Consider the following 22,052-nt stretch of genomic DNA (forward strand, 5'->3'; position numbering starts at 1 on the left):
ACTCTGTAAATATGGCCTCAAACAGGTTTTAAATATAGGAAGGTATAGATAAAATTCTGGTATACACAATTAATAGTGAGTATCTCTGGGTGATAGAATCATAGGTGCTTTTTATGTGTATTCTGTAAATTTGCTATGAGCATCATGACTTTTCATTTAAAATACTTAAAAAGTATTTTAAGCATTCATAATGGTTCTTTTTCAACTCCATCTGGTCTTTCAATGATGTCATTTTTTTTCCCACATTTTGCTTTTGTCTTTGTTAAAATTGATCAACGAATACTTTTTATAACACTTGCCTGAAGAGTCCTGCTTGTTACTGCTATTGACTCGCATGAATTGCGATTTGCTTGTGTTTTGTGAGTTGGAATTGTAGGCTTTAGCTGTGAGACTCACGAACTCTCTTCGTTGCTCCTTGTTCCCCCAGAGAGGTTTTGGTTAGCATTCTCTGGGGTTCCAGCACTGTGGGCATCCTGGGACCACTTTTCATGTTACTTTATTGGCTTTGGAGGAGTGTTGTGGGTATAGGTTTTCAGGAGAGAATTGCCTACAGCCAGAGCCCAGGCAGGCAAGCTTCCTTGTCATTCCTCTGTTGGCGCACAGATGGTATGCGCCTTCAAGGGTCTTGACTTCTCAGTTCTCAGTTGAAAAGGTGTCTCAATTCTAACCCCTACTTGTGTGTGTGTCTGGTCTCCCAGCCATGTGAATGTGTGTGTGTGTGCATGCACACACATGCACATGTACGTTAAATCCTAAATTACCAAGAACAGCAACCATCCAGAACTGCAGGAACTGCTGCTCTTATTGCTCTGATTCTCTCCTGTTTGGGGAGCCTTACTTTCTTTTGAGCTCAGCTGTGCATTTAAGAGCAATTCTAAGCCTTGGCTGCTCATGAGGATCACCTGGGAATCTTTTAGAATTTCCTGTGCCCAGGTCGCATCTCAGACCAATTGTTTCAGAATCTAGGGTAGGACCCAGGCATAAGGATGTTTCTGAAGCTCCCTGCATGATTCTGTTGTGTAGCTAAGAATGGGAACCACTAATTTAAAATGATGTTGTTTTATTTCACCCAATGATGTGTGTGTGTTGTGTGTGTTTATTTTTCTAGTGGGGATGTTTTCAGGCTATCTTGTCAGCAGTAATGGAAATAGGAGTCCACCATGTTGTAGTTAGAATGAACACCGTCTTAAAGTGGCCTCGTTGTCTGGGGTGACAACCAGAGTTCTTGGTCTCATGGTCAGGGAAATCAAGGATGCAGACACACCAAGGGTGAGGTTTAGAGCAGAAATTGAATAGGAGAAAGAGAATGGTTTTCTGCTACAGAGAGGGGTCCTGGGAAAAGGGTTGCCATCCTGCAGTGAAATGCAGGGGTTTTTTATAGATGAGCTAGTGGGGAGGCAGTATCTGATCTACACAGGGTGTGGAAAACCGATTAGGACCAAGTGTGCCATCTGCATAAGGCATGAATCTCTGGCGGCCCCCATCACAGTCTTTCATTATGCAGGTGGGTCCTCAGCCTGAGCTACTCCATGTTGCTTATTTCTTTCCTATTGTGCATGTGCTAAAAACGGGGGAGGTGGAACCCCCATGGTGGACATGCCTGGCCCCAGGTAGCCCTTCTATTGGTGCAGCTGCTGGCATGCAGCTGTGCAAGCTTCTGGCTTCCTTATCTATGTTTGCAGCCTGATCTTCCAGGCTGCTCTTTTTTAGAAAAGAAGTGATTTCTTGGACTGCTTTTTGTTAGAAGGGAAGTTCTGGCCAGGTGCAGTGGCTCACACCTGTAGTTTCAGCATTTTGGGAGGCTGAGCCAGGGGGTGGATCACTTGAGGTCAGGAGTTTGAGACCAGCCTGGCCAACATGGTGAAACCCCATCTCTACTAAAAATACAAAAATTAGCCAGGCAGGGTGGTGCATGCCTGTAATCCCAGCTACTCAGGAGGCTGAGGCAGGAGAATTGCTTGAATTGGGAGGCAGAGGTTGCAGTGAGCCGAGATCGTGCTGTTGCACTCCAGCCTGGGCAACAGAGTGAGACTCTGTCTCAAAAAAGAAAAAAAAAAAAAGTTCTGCTGAGGACTCTTTTGCCCTCACTACCTGCCTAAATGGTTTCTTTCTACCTCCTGTATCACTCTTACAATTAGATGGGATGGAAACCAACATTGATTCATTCCTACTGTGTGGTTGATGCTGTGCCTTGGTCTTTCCCATGTGTATCCCATTTAGTCCTCAGAACATTCCTGGAAGGTAGGTGGTGGTTGGTTTTATGCACGTAAGAAAACTGTCTTGGAGAAACTGAACTAGTTCTAGGGTCACACAGCTCACGAATGGCAGAACCAAACTCAGGCCTGCCAGATGCCCAAGCCCTGCCCTTTCTCCTTGTGTTTTGGTGTATGTGAAATAGATTTTTCCATCAAAATTGGTTAAAATAAAGATTGGCACTTGGGTTACAGTAGATTCCAAGTCCCTGTTAAATATACTTACTTGGGATGCTTTGCCGTCCCACAGTACTGGAGTTGCTGTATTCATTTTGTCTTCCTTCTGATGAAGGCAAACTGATTTTGAGATTTCTCCTTTTAATTCTCATGTGTCATGAAGGGGTATTTATTCTTGAACTCACTTTAATCAACCAGAGGGATGTGTGAGGCTGTGTAAGAGTGTGAGAGCATATGTGTTTGTGAGAATGTATGTGTATGAGAGCATGAGAGTGCATGGGAGCATGTGTGTGTTGTGTGAACATGTGAACATGTGTTTGTTAGAGCATGAGAGCATGCATGGCATGAGCATGTGAACATGTATGTGTTAAAGCCTATGAGATCATGTGTGAGCATGTGAACATGCATATGTGTGAGAGCATGTGTGTGGTGCGAGCACAAACATGTATGTTAGAGCATGTGAGAGCATTATGAACATGTGAACACGTGTGTTAGAGCATGAGCATGTGTGGTATGAGCATGTGAACATGTATGTGTTAGAGCATGGGAGTGTGGTGTGAGCATGAACATGTATGTGTGTGTGGTATGAGCATGTGAACATGTATGTGTTAAAGTATGTGAGATCGTGTGTGTGAGCATGTGAATGTGAGCATGTGTGTGGTGTGAGCATGAACATGTATGTGAGAGCATGTCTGAGCATGTGAACACGTGTGAGAGCATGTGTGGTATGAACATGTGAACATGTATGTGTTAGAGCATGTGAGAGGTGTAAGCATGAACATGCGTGTGTGGTATGAGCATGTAAACATGTATGTGTGTTAGAGCATGTGTGAGTGTAGTGCATGTGTTGTGTGAGAGTATGAGTGTACCTGTGAAAGGACAAGTGTGTGCGTGATAGTGTATAGTGTTGAGAGCATGTGAGCTTGTGAGTGTACATATGAGAGCACAAGTTTGAGAGTGTGTTGCGAGAGCATTGTGAACGTGTTATGAGTGAAAGTGTGTGTATATGAGTGTGTGATAGTGCATGTTTGATGAGTGTGAGAGCTTGTGTGTGAATGTGAGCATGTATGACAGCATGTGTGTGAGCGTGTGATAGTGTGTGAGCAAGTGTGTGAATGTGTGATTGTGAGAACATGTGAGAGCATGTGTGAATGTGAGAACGTGTGAGCCTGAGAATGATAGTGTGTGAGAATGTGTGTGTGTATGTGAATGTGTGAGTTAATGTGTGTGTGTGAATGTGTGAACGTGTGTGAATGTGAGTGAATGTGAATGAGAGCATGCGTGAGTGAATGTGTGTGCGGGGATGTGTGTGAATGTGAGTGAATGTGTGAGTTAATGTGAGCGTGTGTGTGAATGTGTGAGTGTGTGTGAATGTGTGAGTGTGTGTGAATGTGAGTGAATGTGTGTGAAAGAGCATGCGTGTGTGAGCGTGTGTGTGAATGTGAGTGTGTTAATGTGAGCATGTGTGTAAATGTGTGAGTATGAGCGTGTGTGAGAGAATATGTGTGAATGAGAGCATGCGTGAGTGAATGTGTGTGCGGGGGATGTGTGTGAATGTGAGTGAATGTGTGAGTTAATGTGAGCGTGTGTGTGAATGTGTGAGTGTATGTGAATGTGAGTGAATGTGAATGAGAGTATGCATGTGTGTGAGCGTGTGTGAATGTGAGTGAATGTGTTAATGTGAGCATGTGTGTGAATGTGTGAGTGTGAGCGTGTGTGAGAGAATATGTGTAAATGAGAGCATGTGTGAGTGTGTGTGCGAGCATGTGTGAGCATGTGTGAATGTAAATGTGAGAGAGTGTGTGAATGTGAGCATGGTGTGTGTGGGTGTGAGCAGGTGTGTGTGAATGTGGGCATGTGTGAGCGTGTTAGTGACCGTGTATGAGTGTGAATGTGAGAGTGTGTGTGAGCGTGTTGTGAGTGTGTGCACATTATGGGGTAGAGGGCACGAGGAGGGAAGCTAAAGAGCTGGGGCTTGAGGTCCCGAGTTGTTCTCCACGGCAGCCGAGGACCGGGCAGAGAGGTAGGAAACGGGGGCCAAGAGCAGTTTGGTCTCTGCCTCAGTGAGGCCCTGCTGAGGGTCTGATGATTTTTGGTGACTGGGTGTCCTCTCTATCCTGCCCCGTGAGGCGGGTGCGGGGTGTGCGCCCCCGTTTCTCCCCTCTAGCCTTGGCTTTGCCCCAGCTCTGCTGGGGTAAGTGACTTCCAGAGTTGTTGGAGGGCTTGCATCTTTGCCCCGAGTCCTGAAGGAGTACTTTCCTGTTGGAATGTCTGGGTTAGTTAGGCTTTAATGGAGGATGTGAATGACGTTTGGTTTCAGCTAGGTTGAAAGCAAATTGCCTCTAAATCTTTGTCTTTGTCATCGGCAGCTCTTCACTGGGTCATCTGTCTGTGTGTCACAGCCTCAGAAGACCAGCGAGATGGCTGCCAACAAGAGTAAGGGCCAGAGCTCCTTGGCCCTCCACAAGGTGATCATGGTTGGCAGTGGAGGCGTTGGCAAGTCGGCCCTGACGCTTCAGTTCATGTATGACGAGGTAAGCCCTGCTAGGCACAGACCACCTTCCGATGGCCTTGGCTGTAGCAGTGTCCCTGCTGCCACTGTTTCTGTGCCAGTCCTCCCGTGCACAGGGGTTCACGGAGCAAGTCTGGGTTGAAGTGGCTTCTGAATAGCTTCCTGGGAAGGTCTAATCAGCATAAGGTCTGGATTGCCGATTCTAGGTAAAGAATTTCAACTCTGGTAGGGGTGTGAGAGATCTCTGCAGGCATCGTTTCTGTTGTTACACTGCGAGCTTGCTTTCTGACCGAAGCAAGGGAGGAGAGAGGAGCCTTTGTATAGGTTTTCCAGACAACACAAGCACTTAGCCTTGCACTTGTCAGTCATGGGAGAGAGTGAAAGGGGAGCTGAGTTGTCATACAACTTAATCCTTCCCCAAGTGGTAGACATCAGATCCAGCTGTCCCGTGCGGCAAGGTAAAGCTTGCACTACCCTTGCCCAAAATTTATGTCACCTACTCAATGTGGGTAACATGACTGCTGTTGAGTTCAGTATGACAACACAGCGTTGATCCCCAGAGCCACAAAAGTCCCTGCTTGAGCTGTTTCCTAGGATACTAGGCCTACTGTGGGCTGTACGTCTGCAGATTCAAGCAATGTAGAATGAAACGTTGCGGAATGAAAATATTTGGGGAAAAAACGCCCAATGAAAAATAACAATACAACAATGAAAACAATACAAATTGAAACGTGCGGTGTAACAACTATTTGTGTAGCCTTTACATTGTATTATGTATTATAAGTAATCTAGAGATGATTTAAAGTGTACAGGAGGATGTTATATGTAAATGCTGTGCCATTTTAAGTGAGGGACTTGAGCATCTGCAGATTTTGGTATCTGATGGGGGTCCTGGAACCATTTCTCTAAGGATACCGAGGGATGACTGTAGTACAGGCAGGCAGAGCATTCCCAGCAGAGCTTAAACCTCAGGGCCTCTCACTTGCATTGCAGCCGCACTGGCTTTGTGAGATTTGCAAAAGAAAGCTGTCACAACCACGTCAGTTAAGATCACTATCTCTTTTCACTAGACTTTCCCATTGTCCTGCTTCCTCTTATGCTGGGTGCAGTTGGTGTGGCCATGGGCGTTTTCGGCCTCTAGCTGAGGGAAGTTGAATTGGGCTGGGTTAGGTGGGAACAGTGGTATGTGTTGGTGTGGTTTGGAGTCATGTGGCGTGTGGCGATTATCGCTGTCTGCAGGAGTACTCCCACTGCCCACTGTGCTGACGTGAGAGCATCGTGATGTGAGGTGCAGGGCCAGGGGTGGATCCCGACGTGAACCTGTCCTGTGGCACCTTCTGACACAAGAGTGTGAAAGCTAGAAGCTAGAAACTGGGCCAGAAAAGTCTTTCAGATCTTACAGCTTCTTACAGTGAAACTCAATAGAGATTTCTTAAATTTGGCAATAATCCCAAAACTTTCATTACTAGAAATGCCATGTAGTCACATGCACATGTATGTTTATTGCAGCACTATTTACAATAGAACTAACCCAAATGCCCATCAAAGAGAGACTGGATAAAGAAAAGGTGGCACATATACACCATGAAATACGATGCAGCCATAAAAAAGAATGAGTTCATGTGCTTTGCAGGGACGTCGATTAAGCTGGAAGCCATCACTCTTGGCAAACACAGGAACAGAAAACCAAACACCACCTGTTCTCATAAGTGGGAGTTGAACAGTGAGAACACATGGACACGGGGAGGGGAATATCACACACTGGGGCCTTTAAGGGGGCGGGGGTAAGGGGAGGGAGAGCATTAGGACAAATACCTAATGCATGCAGGGCTTAAAACCTAGATGATGGATTGATAGGTGCAGCAAACCACCAAGGCACATGTATACCTATGTAACCTGCACGGTCTGCACATGTATCCCAGAACTTAAAAAAAAAAAAAAAAGAGTCATGTAGTTGTAAAGCTGAAAGAACCTCTTCTAAACTGTCAGTACAAAAGAAATTTTCGTTAACTATGCTAAAGGAAAGACTAAATTATTTTTCTCTATAGGAATATTTCAAAATCATTGGCATATGACAAGAAAAAATATACAGCAAACAAAAAAGTAGAAGGTATTCTAGAGGTATGTCAGGCAGTTTAATTAATTAATAAAAATACTGTTATTTTGCTGGATTTAGTGATGTCAGTGCTGTTTGTATTAGTTTTTTTTTTATTACTGTGTAATCACAAAGTTAGCAGGTTAAAACAACATACATTTATCATTCCATAGTTTCCATGGGTCCAGAATTGGAGCCTCAGCTGGGTCCTCTGCTCAGGGTCCCACAAAGCTCCAGTCAAGGTGTCAGCTGGGGCTCTGACATCTTCTGAGGCTTGGGGGTCCTCTTCCAGGCTCCCTAATTGTTGGTAGAATTTACTTCCTTGTGGGTGTAGGACACAGGTGCTCAGATTCTACAAGTCACCTGCAGGCCCCTGCCATGCGCCCTCTCCATAGACAGCTCATACCACGGTGGCTTGCTTCTCCAAGGCCAACAGGACAGTCTCCAGTCTCCAGCCAGCCAAGACGGTCTTATATCATAGGGGTATTCCCTTCACCCCACTGAGAGCCACCAGGGAGTGAGATTGCTGGAGTACTCATCTTTAAAACTTTATAATGGATTATGATTTCTCATTCTATGTCAACATTTACTTTTATGTCCAGTATTACATGTGTAATTTTGTATCTTAAGGAAGGGCCCCCATAATGAATAAGCTTCAAACCCAAACCTGGATATCCTCCCGGATCGTGCTCCCCATGTCTTATAATGAGACACTTTTGTGTTTGATACCTGCTTTTCTTTATCTTATTCTGGGGGTCAAACTGGATAAATCTAATGTAATCTGCTGAATTTCCCCAAAACATTTTTGTACAAGAGAAGCAGGTTGGGAGATCTGCACCTGCTTTGGAGGTCTTTCGTTTGTTTTTGCTCAAAAACTTATAATTTGCTTACTAAAGCTTTTTTTTTCCCTCTATAACAGAAGTTGGGGAAGAGAGGGGATGAGTAGGGGAATTAGAATTAGAGAAGTAGTTGTTAGCCGGGCGCGGTGGCTCAAGCCTGTAATCCCAGCACTTTGGGAGGCTGAGACGGGCAGATCACAAGGTCAGGAGATCGAGACCATCCTGGCTAACATGGTGAAACCCCGTCTCTACTAAAAATACAAAAAACTAGCTGGGCGAGGTGGCGGCGTCTGTAGTCCCAGCTACTTGGGAGGCTGAGGCAGGAGAATGGCGTAAACCCGGGAGGCGGAGCTTGCAGTGAGCTGAGATCCGGCCACTGCACTCCAGCCTGGGCGACAGAGCAAGACTCTGTCTCAAAAAAAAAAAAAAAAAAAAAAGAGAAGTAGTTGTTAACAGAGGCGAGAGAGGGGGATTTTGCTTCCCCAGGGAATATTCATAAGAGCTTGGAGACATTTTTGGTCATCACAGCTTAAGGGAAAATGCTACCAGCATCTAGTGCATGGAGGCCAAGGATGCACTCAACATCTTACATCACACAGGACAGCCCCCAACAAAGAGTTAACCAGCACAAAATATCCACAGTGCCACTGTTGAGAAACCTGCATTAGAGGCAGAGCCGTGGCAGATCCGAGGAGAGATTCCCCTACAGTGTTAGTGATTGAGATGCCCTGGTTGCCAGTTCCAAGAGCAAGTTCAGACACAGAGCTGGGGCCGGGTGCGGTGGCTCACGCCTGTAATCCCAGCACTTTGGGAGGCCAAGGTGAGTGGATCACCTGAGGTCAGGAGTTTGAGACCAGCTTGACCAACATGGAGAAACCCCATCTCTACTAAAAATACAAAATTAGCTGGGTGTGGTGGCACATGCCTGTAAACTCAGCTACTCGGGAGGCTGAGGCAGGAGAATCACTTGAACCTGGGAGACCGAGGTTGTGGTAAGCCGAGATTGCACCATTGCATTCCAGCCTGGGGAACAAGAGCAAAACTCCATCTCGGAAAAAAAAAATAGGGTACAGAGCTAGCACTGCTGAGGGGAGACTAGGAGAGCCTGGTCTGGAGGTTTTGGGGTGTGTGTGTGTGTGTGTGTGTGTGTGTGTGTGGCAGCGGGTAGGGTAAGATGAGGGGGAAGATGCATGCAGAAGATTCAAGAGTTTTTTCTCTTCTTTCTATTGTCTTCACAGAGACCAGAGAAATCTGTGCCTGGCCTTAGTCTGTTTTTCTCATGGGGTAACATATTTGAGAACTGGGAAGTGGCAGTTATTGAAGAAATTGTAAAATAAAATCGGGGCAAGGAAGGAATAGAAATGAAGTAGTGTATGTTTGGGGGAGGAGTTCTAACTGATTTTCTAAAATGGTAATAATAGAACCTTCCATGATGATGAAAACGTTCTGTATCTATACTGCCTGATACATGTGGCTATTGTGCATTTGAAATGTGGCTGGTGGCTACTATATTGGACAGAATGGTTCTAGAATCATAATTTTTTAGCTTGAAGAGACCTTAGCAGAAATTCTCAAACCTAGCTGAGTATAGAATTTCCTGGGAGACTTAAAAAAAAAAGCCTCCTGAATAACGTTGGTGGAGCTGGAGAACTGGGACTCTGTTTCAGTGGTGCTCTCCTGGTGATTCTGACACGTGGCCAGGTGTGGCAGCTCCTGCCTGAGAGATCATCTAGTCAAGCCTGATTTCACCAAAGGAAATTGAGCTCTATGTTCAGGGAGGTCAGCTGTCTAAATCAAGCTTGTCCAACCTGTGGCCCAGGATGACTTTGAATGCAGCCTGACAAAAATTTGTAAACTTTCTTAAAACATTCTGAGATTCTTCTCGCGATATATATATTTTTTAGCTCCTCAGCTATCGTTAGTGTATTTTATCTGTGGCCCGAGACAATTCTTCTTCCAGTGTAGCCCAGGGAAGCCTAAAGATTGGACACCCCTGGTCTAAAGTCTCCTGCACCATTCAGACTCTTTGTTCATAGTGCATGCTTAACCCTCATTTAAAGTATTTTAGTTTATATGATGGAATTTTCATGAAGATTAGATTATGGAAGGAGCCATAGTCCCAGAGTCTTTATTCTTGTCTAAGTTCTGACTTTGAGAAAAATTGGAGGGAGATGCCAGGGTGGCAGCAGTCAGATTTTAACCTCCTTATGCTCGGCCTAACATACTTGTTTTTGCCTTTTTTGGGAGAGTAAGGTTGGGGATGGAGAGGCTTTGGCAGCAGCTGTTTCAGACTTTCAGTCTCCGGCGAAGTCAGCTTAGAGGAAAGTCAGCTTAGAAAGAAGGGGTCTGCATGAAGTTGGTCTTAGACTTGGGTGTCTTGGGCATCTGAAACTGAGCCACACAGAGCTCTGCAAGGCCAGTAGGGGATACGTATGGATCATGCTAATAGCATACAAAGACTTTGTGATTTTCTGTTTCCAGCTGAGCAGTGTAAACATCAGGGTTGTAATGGAATGTTGGGGTAATCAACATACTTTTCATTGAGTGCAGAGGTATGTAGGTACCTACGGCAGGACATTCTGACTTCTGTGTCAAAGGAGCCAGTGGAACTCTGGTTGATTTTATTCTTGGAAGCTCAGAAATATACAGTTGAGATAATGTATGGTAGAATTCAGAGATCTTCAGGGGGCAGTGGTGTTTTGGATTTTTTGTCATATATTTTTCTTTTTGGAAAGGAGTTAAAAGAAGGACACTTGAAAGCATAGGCAAGTTTTCACATCTCTATTTGCAGATAATTTATTAGTACACATTGAAGAGAACCTAGTTCTAAACATGTCTTAATATTTTTATTTTTGAATAGCTGTTAACTGACAGTACTCTTTTTCTTCCTCAAATAACCCTTAATTCACTTTGACATTTTCAATTCCATTTTTAAGTAAAAAAAATTTTTAAATCACAGCCTCATTAAGATGTAATGCACATATGATGAAATTCGCTCTTTTAAAGTATACTTTTTTTTTTTTTTTTGAGATGGAGATTTTCTCTTGTTGCCTAGGCTGAAGTGCAATGGCACGATCTTAGCTACCTGCAACCTCCACTTCCCAAGTTCAAGTGATTCTCCTGCCTCAGCCTCCTGAGTAGCTGGGATTACAGGCGCCCACCACCATGCCCAGCTAATTTTTTGTAATTTTAATAGAGATGCGGTTTCACCATGTTAGCCAGGCTGGTCTCGAACTCCTAACCTCAGGTGAACCACCCGCCCCGGCCTCAAGTGTACAATTTAATAGTTTTTTTTTTGTATATTCATACAGATGTGCAGCTATCACCATTGTCTAATTTTAGATCATTTTCATCACTCCAGAAAAAAACAACCTACATATTAGTAGTCATTCCCCGTTACTGCTTCCCCGTCCCACCCCTGACCTCTGGCAACCGCTTTCTGTTTCGATGGATTTGCCTGTTCTGGACATTTCATATAGATGGAATCATACAATATGTGGCCTTTATGTCTAAATTCTTTCACTCAGTATCATGTCTTGAAAGTTCTTCCATGTTGCAGTGTGCGTTGGTACTTCATTCCTTTCTCAAAAACCCACACCACTAAAAGCCTCTTGGTACACTGTGTTAGTTTGTTCTCTTGCTGCTGTGAAGAAATACCCAAGACTGGGTAGTTTATAAAGAAGAGAGGTTTATAGCCTCTTTTCTTCCACTGGGCTGGGGAGGCCTCAGGAAACTTACAATCGTGGCAAAAGGGGGAGCCGACATGTCCTCCTTCTTCACAAGGCACCAGGAAGAAGTGCCGAGCGAAGTGGGGGAAAGGTCCCTTGTGGAGCCATCAGGTCCTGTGCGAACTCACTCACTGTCACAAGAATAGAATAGGGGTACCGCCCCTGTGATCTCATTGTCTCCCGTAAGGTCACTCCCCCAACACACTGGGATTATAATTCGGATTACGACCTACATGATGAGAGTTGGGTGGGAATGCAGAACCAGACCATATCATACATCTTGCCAAATTACTTTTCTGATGAGTTTTATACTTCTGTTATGAATAAGAACTCCAGTTTCTCACCCTTGCAGGTATTTGCATTATAATTTTATGTTGACAAGAAGTATTACCAAGTGTCCTGCTCTGTGCCTGGTTTCCTCATCTGTAAACTGGGATATCTGTCCTTATTGTTAAAAAACAAAAAATGGCAAAACGGAACTATAAAGAACAGAAGTGTTATGTAAAATGTTACTTCTATAGTGTCCTGTTCATAGTGTGAAGTGCCCATATGTGGAATTTTGTTTTTTGGCAAATTTTATTCCCCTTAAGACTTTGTTAATTACCGACAATGTTTATTTCCTCAGTTTGTAGAAGACTATGAGCCTACCAAAGCTGACAGTTATAGAAAGAAAGTGGTTCTTGATGGGGAAGAAGTTCAGATAGATATCCTGGACACCGCTGGGCAAGAGGACTACGCAGCTATTCGAGATAACTACTTTCGGAGCGGGGAAGGGTTTCTTCTTGTGTTCTCAATCACAGAACATGAATCCTTTACAGCAACTGCCGAATTCAGGTATGTCTGAAATGAAACAGCAGAAGCCCCCGGGAGGCTTTTTGCCTTTTTTTATATGTCTTAGGCTTATAAGGAATTTGGGGCTGAGCATACTAGGAGAGGGCTGAGCTTGTTCTCAGGAATAATTCTGTCTAAAGGATCTTCTAGGGCTGGGCATGGTGGCTCACGCCTGTAATCCCAGCACTTTGGGAGGCCCAGGTGGGCGGATCACGAGGTCAGGAGATCGGGACCATCCTGGCTAACACGGTGAAACCCCGTCTCTACTAAAAATACAGAAAAAATTAGCTGGATGTGGTGGCAGGTACCTGTAGTCCCAGCTACTCAGGAGGCTGAGACAGGAGAATGGCGTGAACTTGGGAGGCGGAAGTTGCCGTGAGCCCGTGAGCCGAGATAGCGTCACTGTACTCCAGCCTGGGCGACAGAGCCAGACTCTGTCTCCAAAAAAAAAAAAAAAAAAAAAAGGGGGAGAATCTTCTGGGGCTTTCTGAATCTAATCTTGGCACATTATAGACCATGATGATTATAATCTCTTTGGGCTTTCCTGATCTGTGATTTCTGAATGAAATAATTTTAAGAGTCTTATTGTTCCTGAAAAAGAATGAAGCTATTCCATATACTCAAGAACTTAAAATTTTGTTCCTGTAAATCCTGAGAGATTTTCATTGATAAATTAACCATCTATCTTTTTAATAATTTTACTAAAAAAAAGTAGCAGATTCAGTTTGTTTTGAAGGTTATGAAGTAATGACCGGAGAGTCAAAGATGTGAGTCACAATGACCATTCGCTGCTACTTAAGGACTTGTAGCATAGTGGAGGGGTGAGAACGTGGCTTTAGAGTCAGGTGACTGGGTTTGAGTCCCTGCCTTGCCACTCACTGACCATGGACAAGTTTACTTAGTATCAGGATTTTGTTTCTCTGGAAATGCACTTGTGAGTTGAGAAATGAAATGAAAGGATGCATTAGACTGTGCATTTCATGGGGGCAGGAACCTGGCTACCCTCCATTGTCCCCAGGCCTGTCACAGTGTAGACATGCGGCACTTCCATAGTGAGTAGAATATCCATTGTTATTTATTTTAAAATGTGGCAGTTATTCTCCATGAAGGTGTTAGAGAAGAAAGAAAAAAATATGGCAGTGAAAAATACCTTATGTTCATTTTGTTATAAAGAAATAACATTTTGGGCATAATTATTACGCTCTATAAATGTCTCTTTACCCCATGCCCTTCCTGTTTCTTCTACATAATTGTATTTTTAAAAAATCTGTTCTTATAAATATATCTATCTGGATGACTTTTTAAGAAGCAGATCTAGAGTTTAGTAGGGAACTGAAGAGGAAAAAGCCCAAATCAATCAGTTTTTAAAATTCTTTGGCAAGTTCTGGTCTGACAGTAAGGTGGTCAGCCGGAGGTGAAAAGGAGAAAGCTAACTATCCTTCCAGGACTTGGACAAAAGCATCACTGAGCCAGGTGAGCGCAGGTCACCCAGCAGGGCGAGTGAAAGATAATAGGGAGGTGTCTCAGTGATGCTTCATAGCTGCAGGCTTCAGAGTCGAAGACCTACTTTTCTGGAAGCAGAGTGCGTGTGTTGCAGTGACCAGTTAAATGACTGTGACTCATTATGAAAAGTCCTGTTACTTTTTAGACATTTCAGACCTTCCTAAGGGCTGCTCTGTTTGAATGTAGCCCATGCATTTATAATTGTTTGCATCTGCCTAGTTGTGTTTTTAATGCCTCCTAGAAGGTAAAACAGGACAGATGCACACACTCTCTTCTTCCCTGCCCCGAGCCTTTTGATTTCCTGTTGTTCTGTGACTTACCTAGAAGGGAAGTGGGCAGGAGAGTCCTTTGCAGAGGATATGAAGAAATACAGGTATTTAAAGTGTCCCTTGACCTCTCCTCAGTCACCACACGCACAGATAGTACTCGGGCGTTCTCACAGAGTGGGAGCAGGGCTCCCCTCATCATGGAAAAGGGTTTTGGTTGTTAGGTGAAAAGAGAGCTCCTTAGAAGGAAAAGGACAGATGAATACCTAAAACCAGAAAGAAGGGGAAGTTAGTTCTTCTCACTTGAACTTTGCTTAGGTTTCTCACGTTGTTGGGAACGGAAGAATGCAGGTCAATTATCTGAGCCCTGTGGCTAAACTTAGTCACTTTACTTCGTGCCTGTTAGCAGTTTTAAAACAGCATTTCTGTATTATCATCCAAATAGAAAGGCCCCAATATAAAATGACATGTGAATATGCTGTCTTCCTTGAAACTTTTCCTGGAAAATATTTTATGAACTAAGATAAATAGCCTTGTCATAAGAGACCAGAACTTGGTACTCCTATTTTTGGATTGATTTGTTTATCAATGAGGTAATTTTGTGTGCCCCTGCAAGGCTAATGAGCCAGAAAGCTGTCAGTTTTTGTTGTTCTTAGTTTATATTGATCACATGACTTTTAAATGTGTCTTGTTCTTTGACCCGAGTTCAAATGTAGGGTGTAACAAGGCTACACAAAGCCAGTTTCAAGCATCTTTTCATCTTTTTAGTTTGTCTTAAAATATTTGCTGTCTGGCACTTAAATTGACTACACGGAAATTTTATTATTATTTTTTTTGTAGATACAAGGTCTCCCTATGTTGCCCAGACTGGTCTTGAACTCCTGGGCTCAAGTGATCCTCCCTCCTCAGGCTCCCGAAGTGCTGGGATTACAGATGTGAGCCACCACGCCTGGCCTAGAAAATAATTTTATTATTGTGGAATGTTACCCTATACCATATAAAAATCAGTGCAGATCTCTAAAAAATACATTTTGAAGAGGACTCTTTTTAGAATGTATTGGAATATAAAAATAGAAATATTCTCACTGGACCAAAATAATGGGAATGGGATATTAAAAATATTTGGTTTTGATTAGTACTTTCAGATAGCTGATAATTTTTAGCAGATGTAAAATTTAATGTGCTATGGGTAATGGTATTTTTATAGAAGACACTGTTGAAGAACTTTTCCATAGGGCTTGTAGTATTTCCTTTCATTTTTTTCACTTTGTGGTAGAAAAATGGTATGTATTAGAATGTGATTACTGCCTAACTTATCTGTCCCAATTCTGTGGCCTCTTACATGACTGTGTCTGCATAGAAACTGGGGGTGGGATGACATACTTGTCATGTACACATGCAGATCTAATCGAAGCTGAAGTTTCAAAACAAAGCAATATTCACCTTTCCTACTTGAGATTCCCTTGGACATTTCTGATCTGTTAGTTCTGTTCTATAATCTATTTCATTGAGGGAGAGGGGGGAAACTGCTGGTTGTGACCCACTAGATTGGTTTTGTGATCCATTAACAGGTTGCCACCTTCCGTATAGAAAACACTGGATTTCATAGCTTTTATGTTGCAAAGAAATATTTTCAGGGGAATTAGCATTTTATGGAGATAGTTCCTTTAGCTTGTTTTTATTGCGGAGATTGACCATTTTTCTTCTTTTTCTTTTTTTTTTTTTTGTGCGTAAGTTGGGGACCCTGTTGTGATGCAAAATCCTGGGCTCCTATCCAGACACCTACTTCTGTAAGACTGGGCCCAGAAATCTGCATTTGTAATGAGTGTCCTAGGAGATTCTGATGCAGGCAAACTGAGAACCAGACTTGGAAGACCCTTGTCTCGCTCATGACTGCCTCTAGGGAGTGCTTTCTCAGAACATGCCCTAAATCTGATTTTTTTTTTTCCCCTTCTGCCTTAGGAAAGGCTTTTATTTTAGATGGGTTCACAAAACTGGGGTTGTTACTTTGGTTTTTTTAGCTGCTGTATTTTTGGTGTAACACCTTAGGGAGCAGATTCTCCGTGTGAAGGCTGAAGAAGATAAAATTCCATTGCTTGTCGTGGGAAACAAGTCTGACTTAGAGGAGCGGAGGCAGGTGCCTGTGGAGGAGGCCAGGAGTAAAGCCGAAGAGTGGGGCGTGCAGTACGTGGAGACATCGGCGAAGACGCGGGCCAACGTGGACAAGGTAGGTGTGCACTCTGTGTGTTTCTCAGAAACAGACCTGAGAAACAGCAGAATGGAGGCATCGCACCTGCTGGGTTTTATGGAACCATTTATGAAAACCAGGTGAAGGTTCTGATTTATATGAATGTCTAAGCCGTTATCGTGATTATAATGAGAAACATTGAGAGGATGTCACCCTGTATTTCAAACAGCTCACAGAACCTTTCACTTTGTCAAGAGGTTTCATTAGTGTGCTTAATGTGTTTTTTTTTTTTTTTTTTTTTTGAGACAAAGTCTCACTGTGACACCAGGCTGGAGTGGCGTGATCTCAGTTCACTGAAACCTCTGCTTTCTGGGCTCAAGCAATCCTCCTACCTCACCCTCCCAAGTAGCTGGGACCACAGATGTGCACCACCTGTAGCACCACCACACTGGCTGCTTTTTTGTGGAGATGGGGTTTCACCATGTTGCCCAGGGTGGTCTCAAAGTCCTGGGCTCAAGTGATCTGCCTGCCTCATCCTCCCAAAGTGCTGGGATTACAGGTGTGAGCCACCACACCCGGCCAACTATGCTTACTGTTGGTGTGGTCCTGGGAAGGATGGTGGGACAAGGCCATTGGTTTGTGAAGGCTGGGCTGGAGGGATGGACGTCATTAGTTTGTGTGTGTGCTCTTACCTCCCACAGCCTTGCTCTTCAGGAGCAAGGTGGGTGGGCCTGGCTGCTTCTAAGAGGTTCCCCCATAGGTGCCCTTAAAAGATATGTGGAGCTTCTTGATTTTGCTCTCATTGAGTTATTGGTTAGATTTGTTCTTTTCACCTTACTGTTCCCTGACAGAGCCACAGTGTTCTGTCTTTATAGTGTAGTCTGTAAATAGTATTTGCTCTCAGAAATCAACTCTCTGGGATCTCTTTTTTTTTTTTTTTCTCTTATCCCATCCCAGCATACTTTCTCAATCAAATCTCTGAAGCTAATAAAAGGGTGACCTTGAGTGACAATGATGAATGCTGACAATTTGAAAATCCACCTGTCAGGGGTTGCTATTGTCAGGTCTTTTTTCTTTTTAAAATTAAGGTTCAAGGTGGTTGCCACACAGCTAAAATCTTAACGCTGTACCTTAAAGATGAGGCTTTCCTTCTGCCTTCAGCTCATTCACTAGCTCTCATTGCGTCCGTGTGCTTGTACAATCTAAGCACATAGCACTTTGGCGGCCTCACAGTGGACACGTCTGCTTTTTGTTCTGCAGCATCAGCATCTGAATCCCCCATATCCCATCTTCTGTTTCTCTTTCTTGTGCAGAAACATTACCATTTGCTTCATTACCTGACAAGGGAGAGATTTTTTTTTTTTTTTTTGAGACCGCGTCTGACTCTGATGCCCAGGCTGGAGTGGTGCAGTGGCCGGATCTCGGCTCACTGCAAGTTCTGCCTCCCAGGTTTACGCCATTCTCCTGCTTCAGCCTCCCGAGTAGCTGGGACTACAGGCGCCTGCCACCTCGCCCGGCTAGTTTTTTTGTATTTTTTTTTTTTTTTAGTAGAGATAGGGTTTCACCGTGTTAGCCAGGATGGTCTCGATCTCCTGACCTCGTGATCCGCCCGTCTCGGCCTCCCAAAGTGCTGGGATTACAGGCTTGAGCCACCGCGCCCGGCTGACAAGGGAGAGATTTTTATCCAAGCTTTCTTTTCACTTGAAATGGTGCTAGAAGAACATTGGTATTAAGAATGTTGGTATTAGAAGGGATTTGCTTTAGACGCACTTTGGCAAGATGCATCTATTTGTATGTATTGTACATAAAAATATATATCTTAGGAGACATGTACATGTAGGATAGATACACATATAGGATACATATATCCTACAACCTAAGTCCATTTAGTTGTAATCTGCAATGGGAAGCGCATGTTCCTTTGTCAGCTTTTCTTGTCATCTCTCAACTCTTACACTCTTATATTCTTGTGCTACTTAAAATATTTTTATTAAACTGTTTTCCAGCTGTGGAAACCACACAGGAAATCCAGAAATATGCCTCACTTAAAAAAAAATCAGGGAGACTCTCTCAGCTTGGAACTGTGGATGTGTATTTCCTGGATGGGTTGTCGTGTGGGGGGTCTGCGTTGTCATCTCCCCTCATCTGCTGGACCAGCTTGGCCTGCCAAACAGGAACCAGCAGAGATTTATGACTAGCAGCATTGTATTCACTTGTAAAGAATTTATATGAAAGGTGTGGTAAGATCAGCCCATGAACAACTTTGTCATCATTTTAAGTTGGATGCACTCCATTCCCCTCCTCTTGTCTTTTGCTGTTAGGACAAAAAGACAAACCTGTAGCATTCGAAGCTGTTCACTGTTGCTGTCTCGGGTAGTGCCTTCCTGAGAGGCTGGCGAGAAGGGGTGTTTGGGTTGGCCTGATCTAGCTGGGGGCGGGGGTGGGGGTGCTTTTCTGTGCCTGGAGCTGGTGGTAAATGCACGTGGAGCCCCACACTCCAGAGGCTTGATCTTGCTTTTCACCAAGAAGAAGGTGTGGCCATGAAGGAGCTTGTGGTTTTGTGTGAATGTCCAAAGATAAGGACTCTGCTCAGTCCCACACTTGTAGTCTCCGTCATTCTCTGTGAGAAATCTCAAATGTCTCTTCATAGGATTCATATTTTGTCTGCTTGGGTATAATCAGTCCTCTGGCATGATTGCTGGTAGCAGAGGGCAAAACCCAAACTACTATGACAAAAGGATAATCCGTATCTAAATAACACCCTGACCTTCAAAGGACGAGTCTCATCAGTTCTTGATAAAGTTCCTCTCGGCTGACATCACAAAGGTCGGAGGAGTGGTTGTTCCTGAGATTGAGAGTAGGGGAGTGTGCGTGGGGAGGGATAGGGTGGCCAGAAGGACATCCCTCCTCCTCTGTCTTCTCAGTCCCCTAGTGCAGGAGCTTTAGTTGTTGATACTTTACGCCCTCCTCCTCCCACCCTACTGCCTCCCCAGGGCTGCTCTTGTGGAGTTAGCTGGGCAAACTGTCATGCATAATGATGTTCCAATCTCTGTGGGGTCCTTGTAAGGATTAAATCAGATGCAGGGATGTCAAGAGCACCTGGGAGCAGGGACTCATCATGGCATTCTTCCCTTTCCTGGTGATTGGAAATGCTAGAAATTCTGCTTGCTGTTATTACTCTCAATAGTTATAAATTTTATAAATGTGTAGATCTGTTCTATGCAAAAATACATGTTACCTTTCATCACACTTATTGTAAGATTTTATCATTTTGAAAGCACCCAACCATTAGGCTGGGTGCAGTGGCTGATGCCTGTAATCCAAGCACTTGGAAGGCCTAGGTGGGCCGATTGCTTGAGCTCAGGAGTTCAAGACTGGCCTGGGCAACATGGGGAGACCCTGTCTGAATTAAAAGAAAAAAAACAGCCGCTGTTGCATGGCAGTGACAGTACCATGATTCTGTCCTTGGCTTGAGCAGTTGTGTGATATGAGCAGTTGCATGAGAGATGTTTGCTTTGTATAAATAGAATTTTTTAAGGTTAATTTTTCTTACTTGCCCCATATCTATTGTTTCTGTTGACATATGGTTTATAAAAATCAGTTTGACTTTATGCTTTAAAATATAACTACATATCCTGCTTAGTCAAATTATATCATTGAATCCTTAAATGCTGTATTCACAGTGTCAGGTTAATAAAAGAAAAAAAATCATTAAATGGCTCTATCTTCACTATTCTTTTTACTCCTTCCTCCTCACCCCGCCAGGTGTTCTTTGACCTAATGAGAGAAATCAGAACAAAGAAGATGTCAGAAAACAAAGACAAGAATGGCAAGAAAAGCGGCAAGAACAAGAAAAGTTTTAAAGAAAGATGTTGCTTACTATGAATGTCAAGGTGACGGATGAAGCCAGCTGCCCATAAGGACACAGGGCTGGGTTGGTAAAGAGAAGGCTGTGGTTGATTCTTGCTTGTGCTTCCTGCTCTCCCCAACTTCATTCACTCAGACTTCTTTAAATGGGGAAAAATATTTTTGTGACTCAGTGGCTGGCAGAAGAAATAAGCTCATGCAAGTGGAAGGGCTGCTTTGTCAGGAGGTTGTGGAGTTTCTGTCTTCTCCCCTTCTTCCATCCCAAAAGCTTAACTATGTATAAAGTGCCACAGATAGGAGACAGCTGTAAATTACAGAGAGAGAGAATTGTCATAGCATCTTATTTTGTTCCTAGTTTTATAACATTACCATCCTTTCTTTTGAACTACAAATATTGTAGTGGGTTTTGGAGGAGGAAGTGGAGTAAGATGCCCTCCCACTTTTATCAGGTTAATAGTAGTACTGAGAAAAATCCCTTCAGCTCTAAGCACACGGAAAAATCCACCGATTTTTTGGGTAAGTTTCTTGGCAATACCCTATGGATCTGAAACAGCTAAAAAAATGAATTTGAATTGCGCCAAATAGGTCAATACTAAGCTTCTGAATCCTCCTCACATATGAAAAGTGAAAGTTGTGAGTTGTTTTAAATACTGGCCAATTATAGTCTGTGTTGGTTATTTTTCTCCTGTAAGCATCCTGATTTTTATGTAGGAAATTTTTTTTGGCAGACCAAGCGAAGACTCAAGAATGGTGTACATTATAAATGACACACGTTTCCACTCATGTAGATATTTTTAAGCTCTTTGGCTAAGTCCTCTCCTAACTGCTCGTCCTCTGGTTAGGCCCCTCCCTCTACAGAGTGGCAAACGCATGTGTCTTTCTGATCAGCGTCACTGCACACAGAGGTCTGTTGAGCCTCTTGCTAAGTGTCTCACACACACTCTTCCCAAGGACGCGATGAATTAAAGTTTTATTCTGAAATCGTGAAGCCAGAGCCTGTGCCAGACCTTCTGCTACCTCTCATAGAATTGCTCTGTAATTCTAAATGTAAAATTAGAAGTGGAGAGAGATAAGCCATTACCCCATTGCCTCTGAGAATTGGCTGCTGTTTCTAATCTAATTATTTTCTAAGATAGCCAGATAGTTAGAAAAAGATGTTCATTGATGAGATATTTTTAAACTTGCTTGCATCAGTATTTTAAATTGAGCAAACTGTAAGATTTTCATCAGGAAAGGAGCACTGTGGTAAAAAGCCCAGTATTCACATTTTTTTCCCATTTTTCAGAAGTGACATTTCATATATAGGTGCCAAAAGTGAATTGGGGTGTGGAGAGCGGGAACCTTTTGAATTTACGATTATCACAGAGATTGTAGAAATTATGGTCTGACTGGAAAATGATCCTGTATCCCCTCCCAAAGAATCATGGGCTTTTTTTTTTTTGAATAAAAAAGCAGACAAATAGACTTTCTTGGGATTTCAGCCTTTTCATTTTATCCTTTTGTCATCCATGTGAAATGCAAGTTCTCCAGGAATGGCCAGTTATTCATTATTGTTCTTGTCAGGCGTTCTTCAATATCTGACAGACTTTCAATTAATACTTGAGTTGGGGGAAATAAAATGATAAGTATCAACAGTCATTTTAACTTCATGTTTCCTCCATCTCTTCTTAAAATTTAAAAAGTTGAGGGTAATGACACTCTTGAATTTTTGAAACAAGCTTTTTGTTTTCATCCTTGTTTGCCAATCATTTGATATCAGTTCTAGTCAACAGTGGGTAAATTTGGGCCGGTCAC

The 22,052-nt window shown here is 43.3% G+C and overlaps 1 protein-coding gene across 2 annotated transcripts in view; it reads left to right on the forward strand.

The window, feature by feature from the left end:
• RALB (v-ral simian leukemia viral oncogene homolog B) overlaps window positions 1-21,722 on the forward strand; it is a 53,170-nt gene extending 31,448 nt beyond the window's left edge. Inside the window, exons 1-5 of one of the 2 annotated variants that reach the window (XM_011941638.1) lie at window positions 4,799-4,953; window positions 6,990-7,062; window positions 12,229-12,437; window positions 16,253-16,430; window positions 20,157-21,722. In XM_011941638.1, the coding sequence (XP_011797028.1) occupies window positions 4,850-4,953; window positions 6,990-7,062; window positions 12,229-12,437; window positions 16,253-16,430; window positions 20,157-20,276 (684 nt within the window). In that variant the 5' untranslated portion in view covers window positions 4,799-4,849 and the 3' untranslated portion in view covers window positions 20,277-21,722. Of the gene's footprint in view, window positions 1-4,798; window positions 4,964-6,989; window positions 7,063-12,228; window positions 12,438-16,252; window positions 16,431-20,156 lie in introns of those variants that run through there. The other variant, XM_011941639.1, reaches the window with a different exon arrangement.
• The last annotated feature ends 330 nt before the right edge of the window (window positions 21,723-22,052 follow it).

The sequence above is a fragment of the Colobus angolensis genome, unplaced genomic scaffold, assembly GCF_000951035.1.
Source record: "Colobus angolensis palliatus isolate OR3802 unplaced genomic scaffold, Cang.pa_1.0 Scaffold20, whole genome shotgun sequence".
NCBI classification, from domain to species: domain Eukaryota; kingdom Metazoa; phylum Chordata; class Mammalia; order Primates; family Cercopithecidae; genus Colobus; species Colobus angolensis.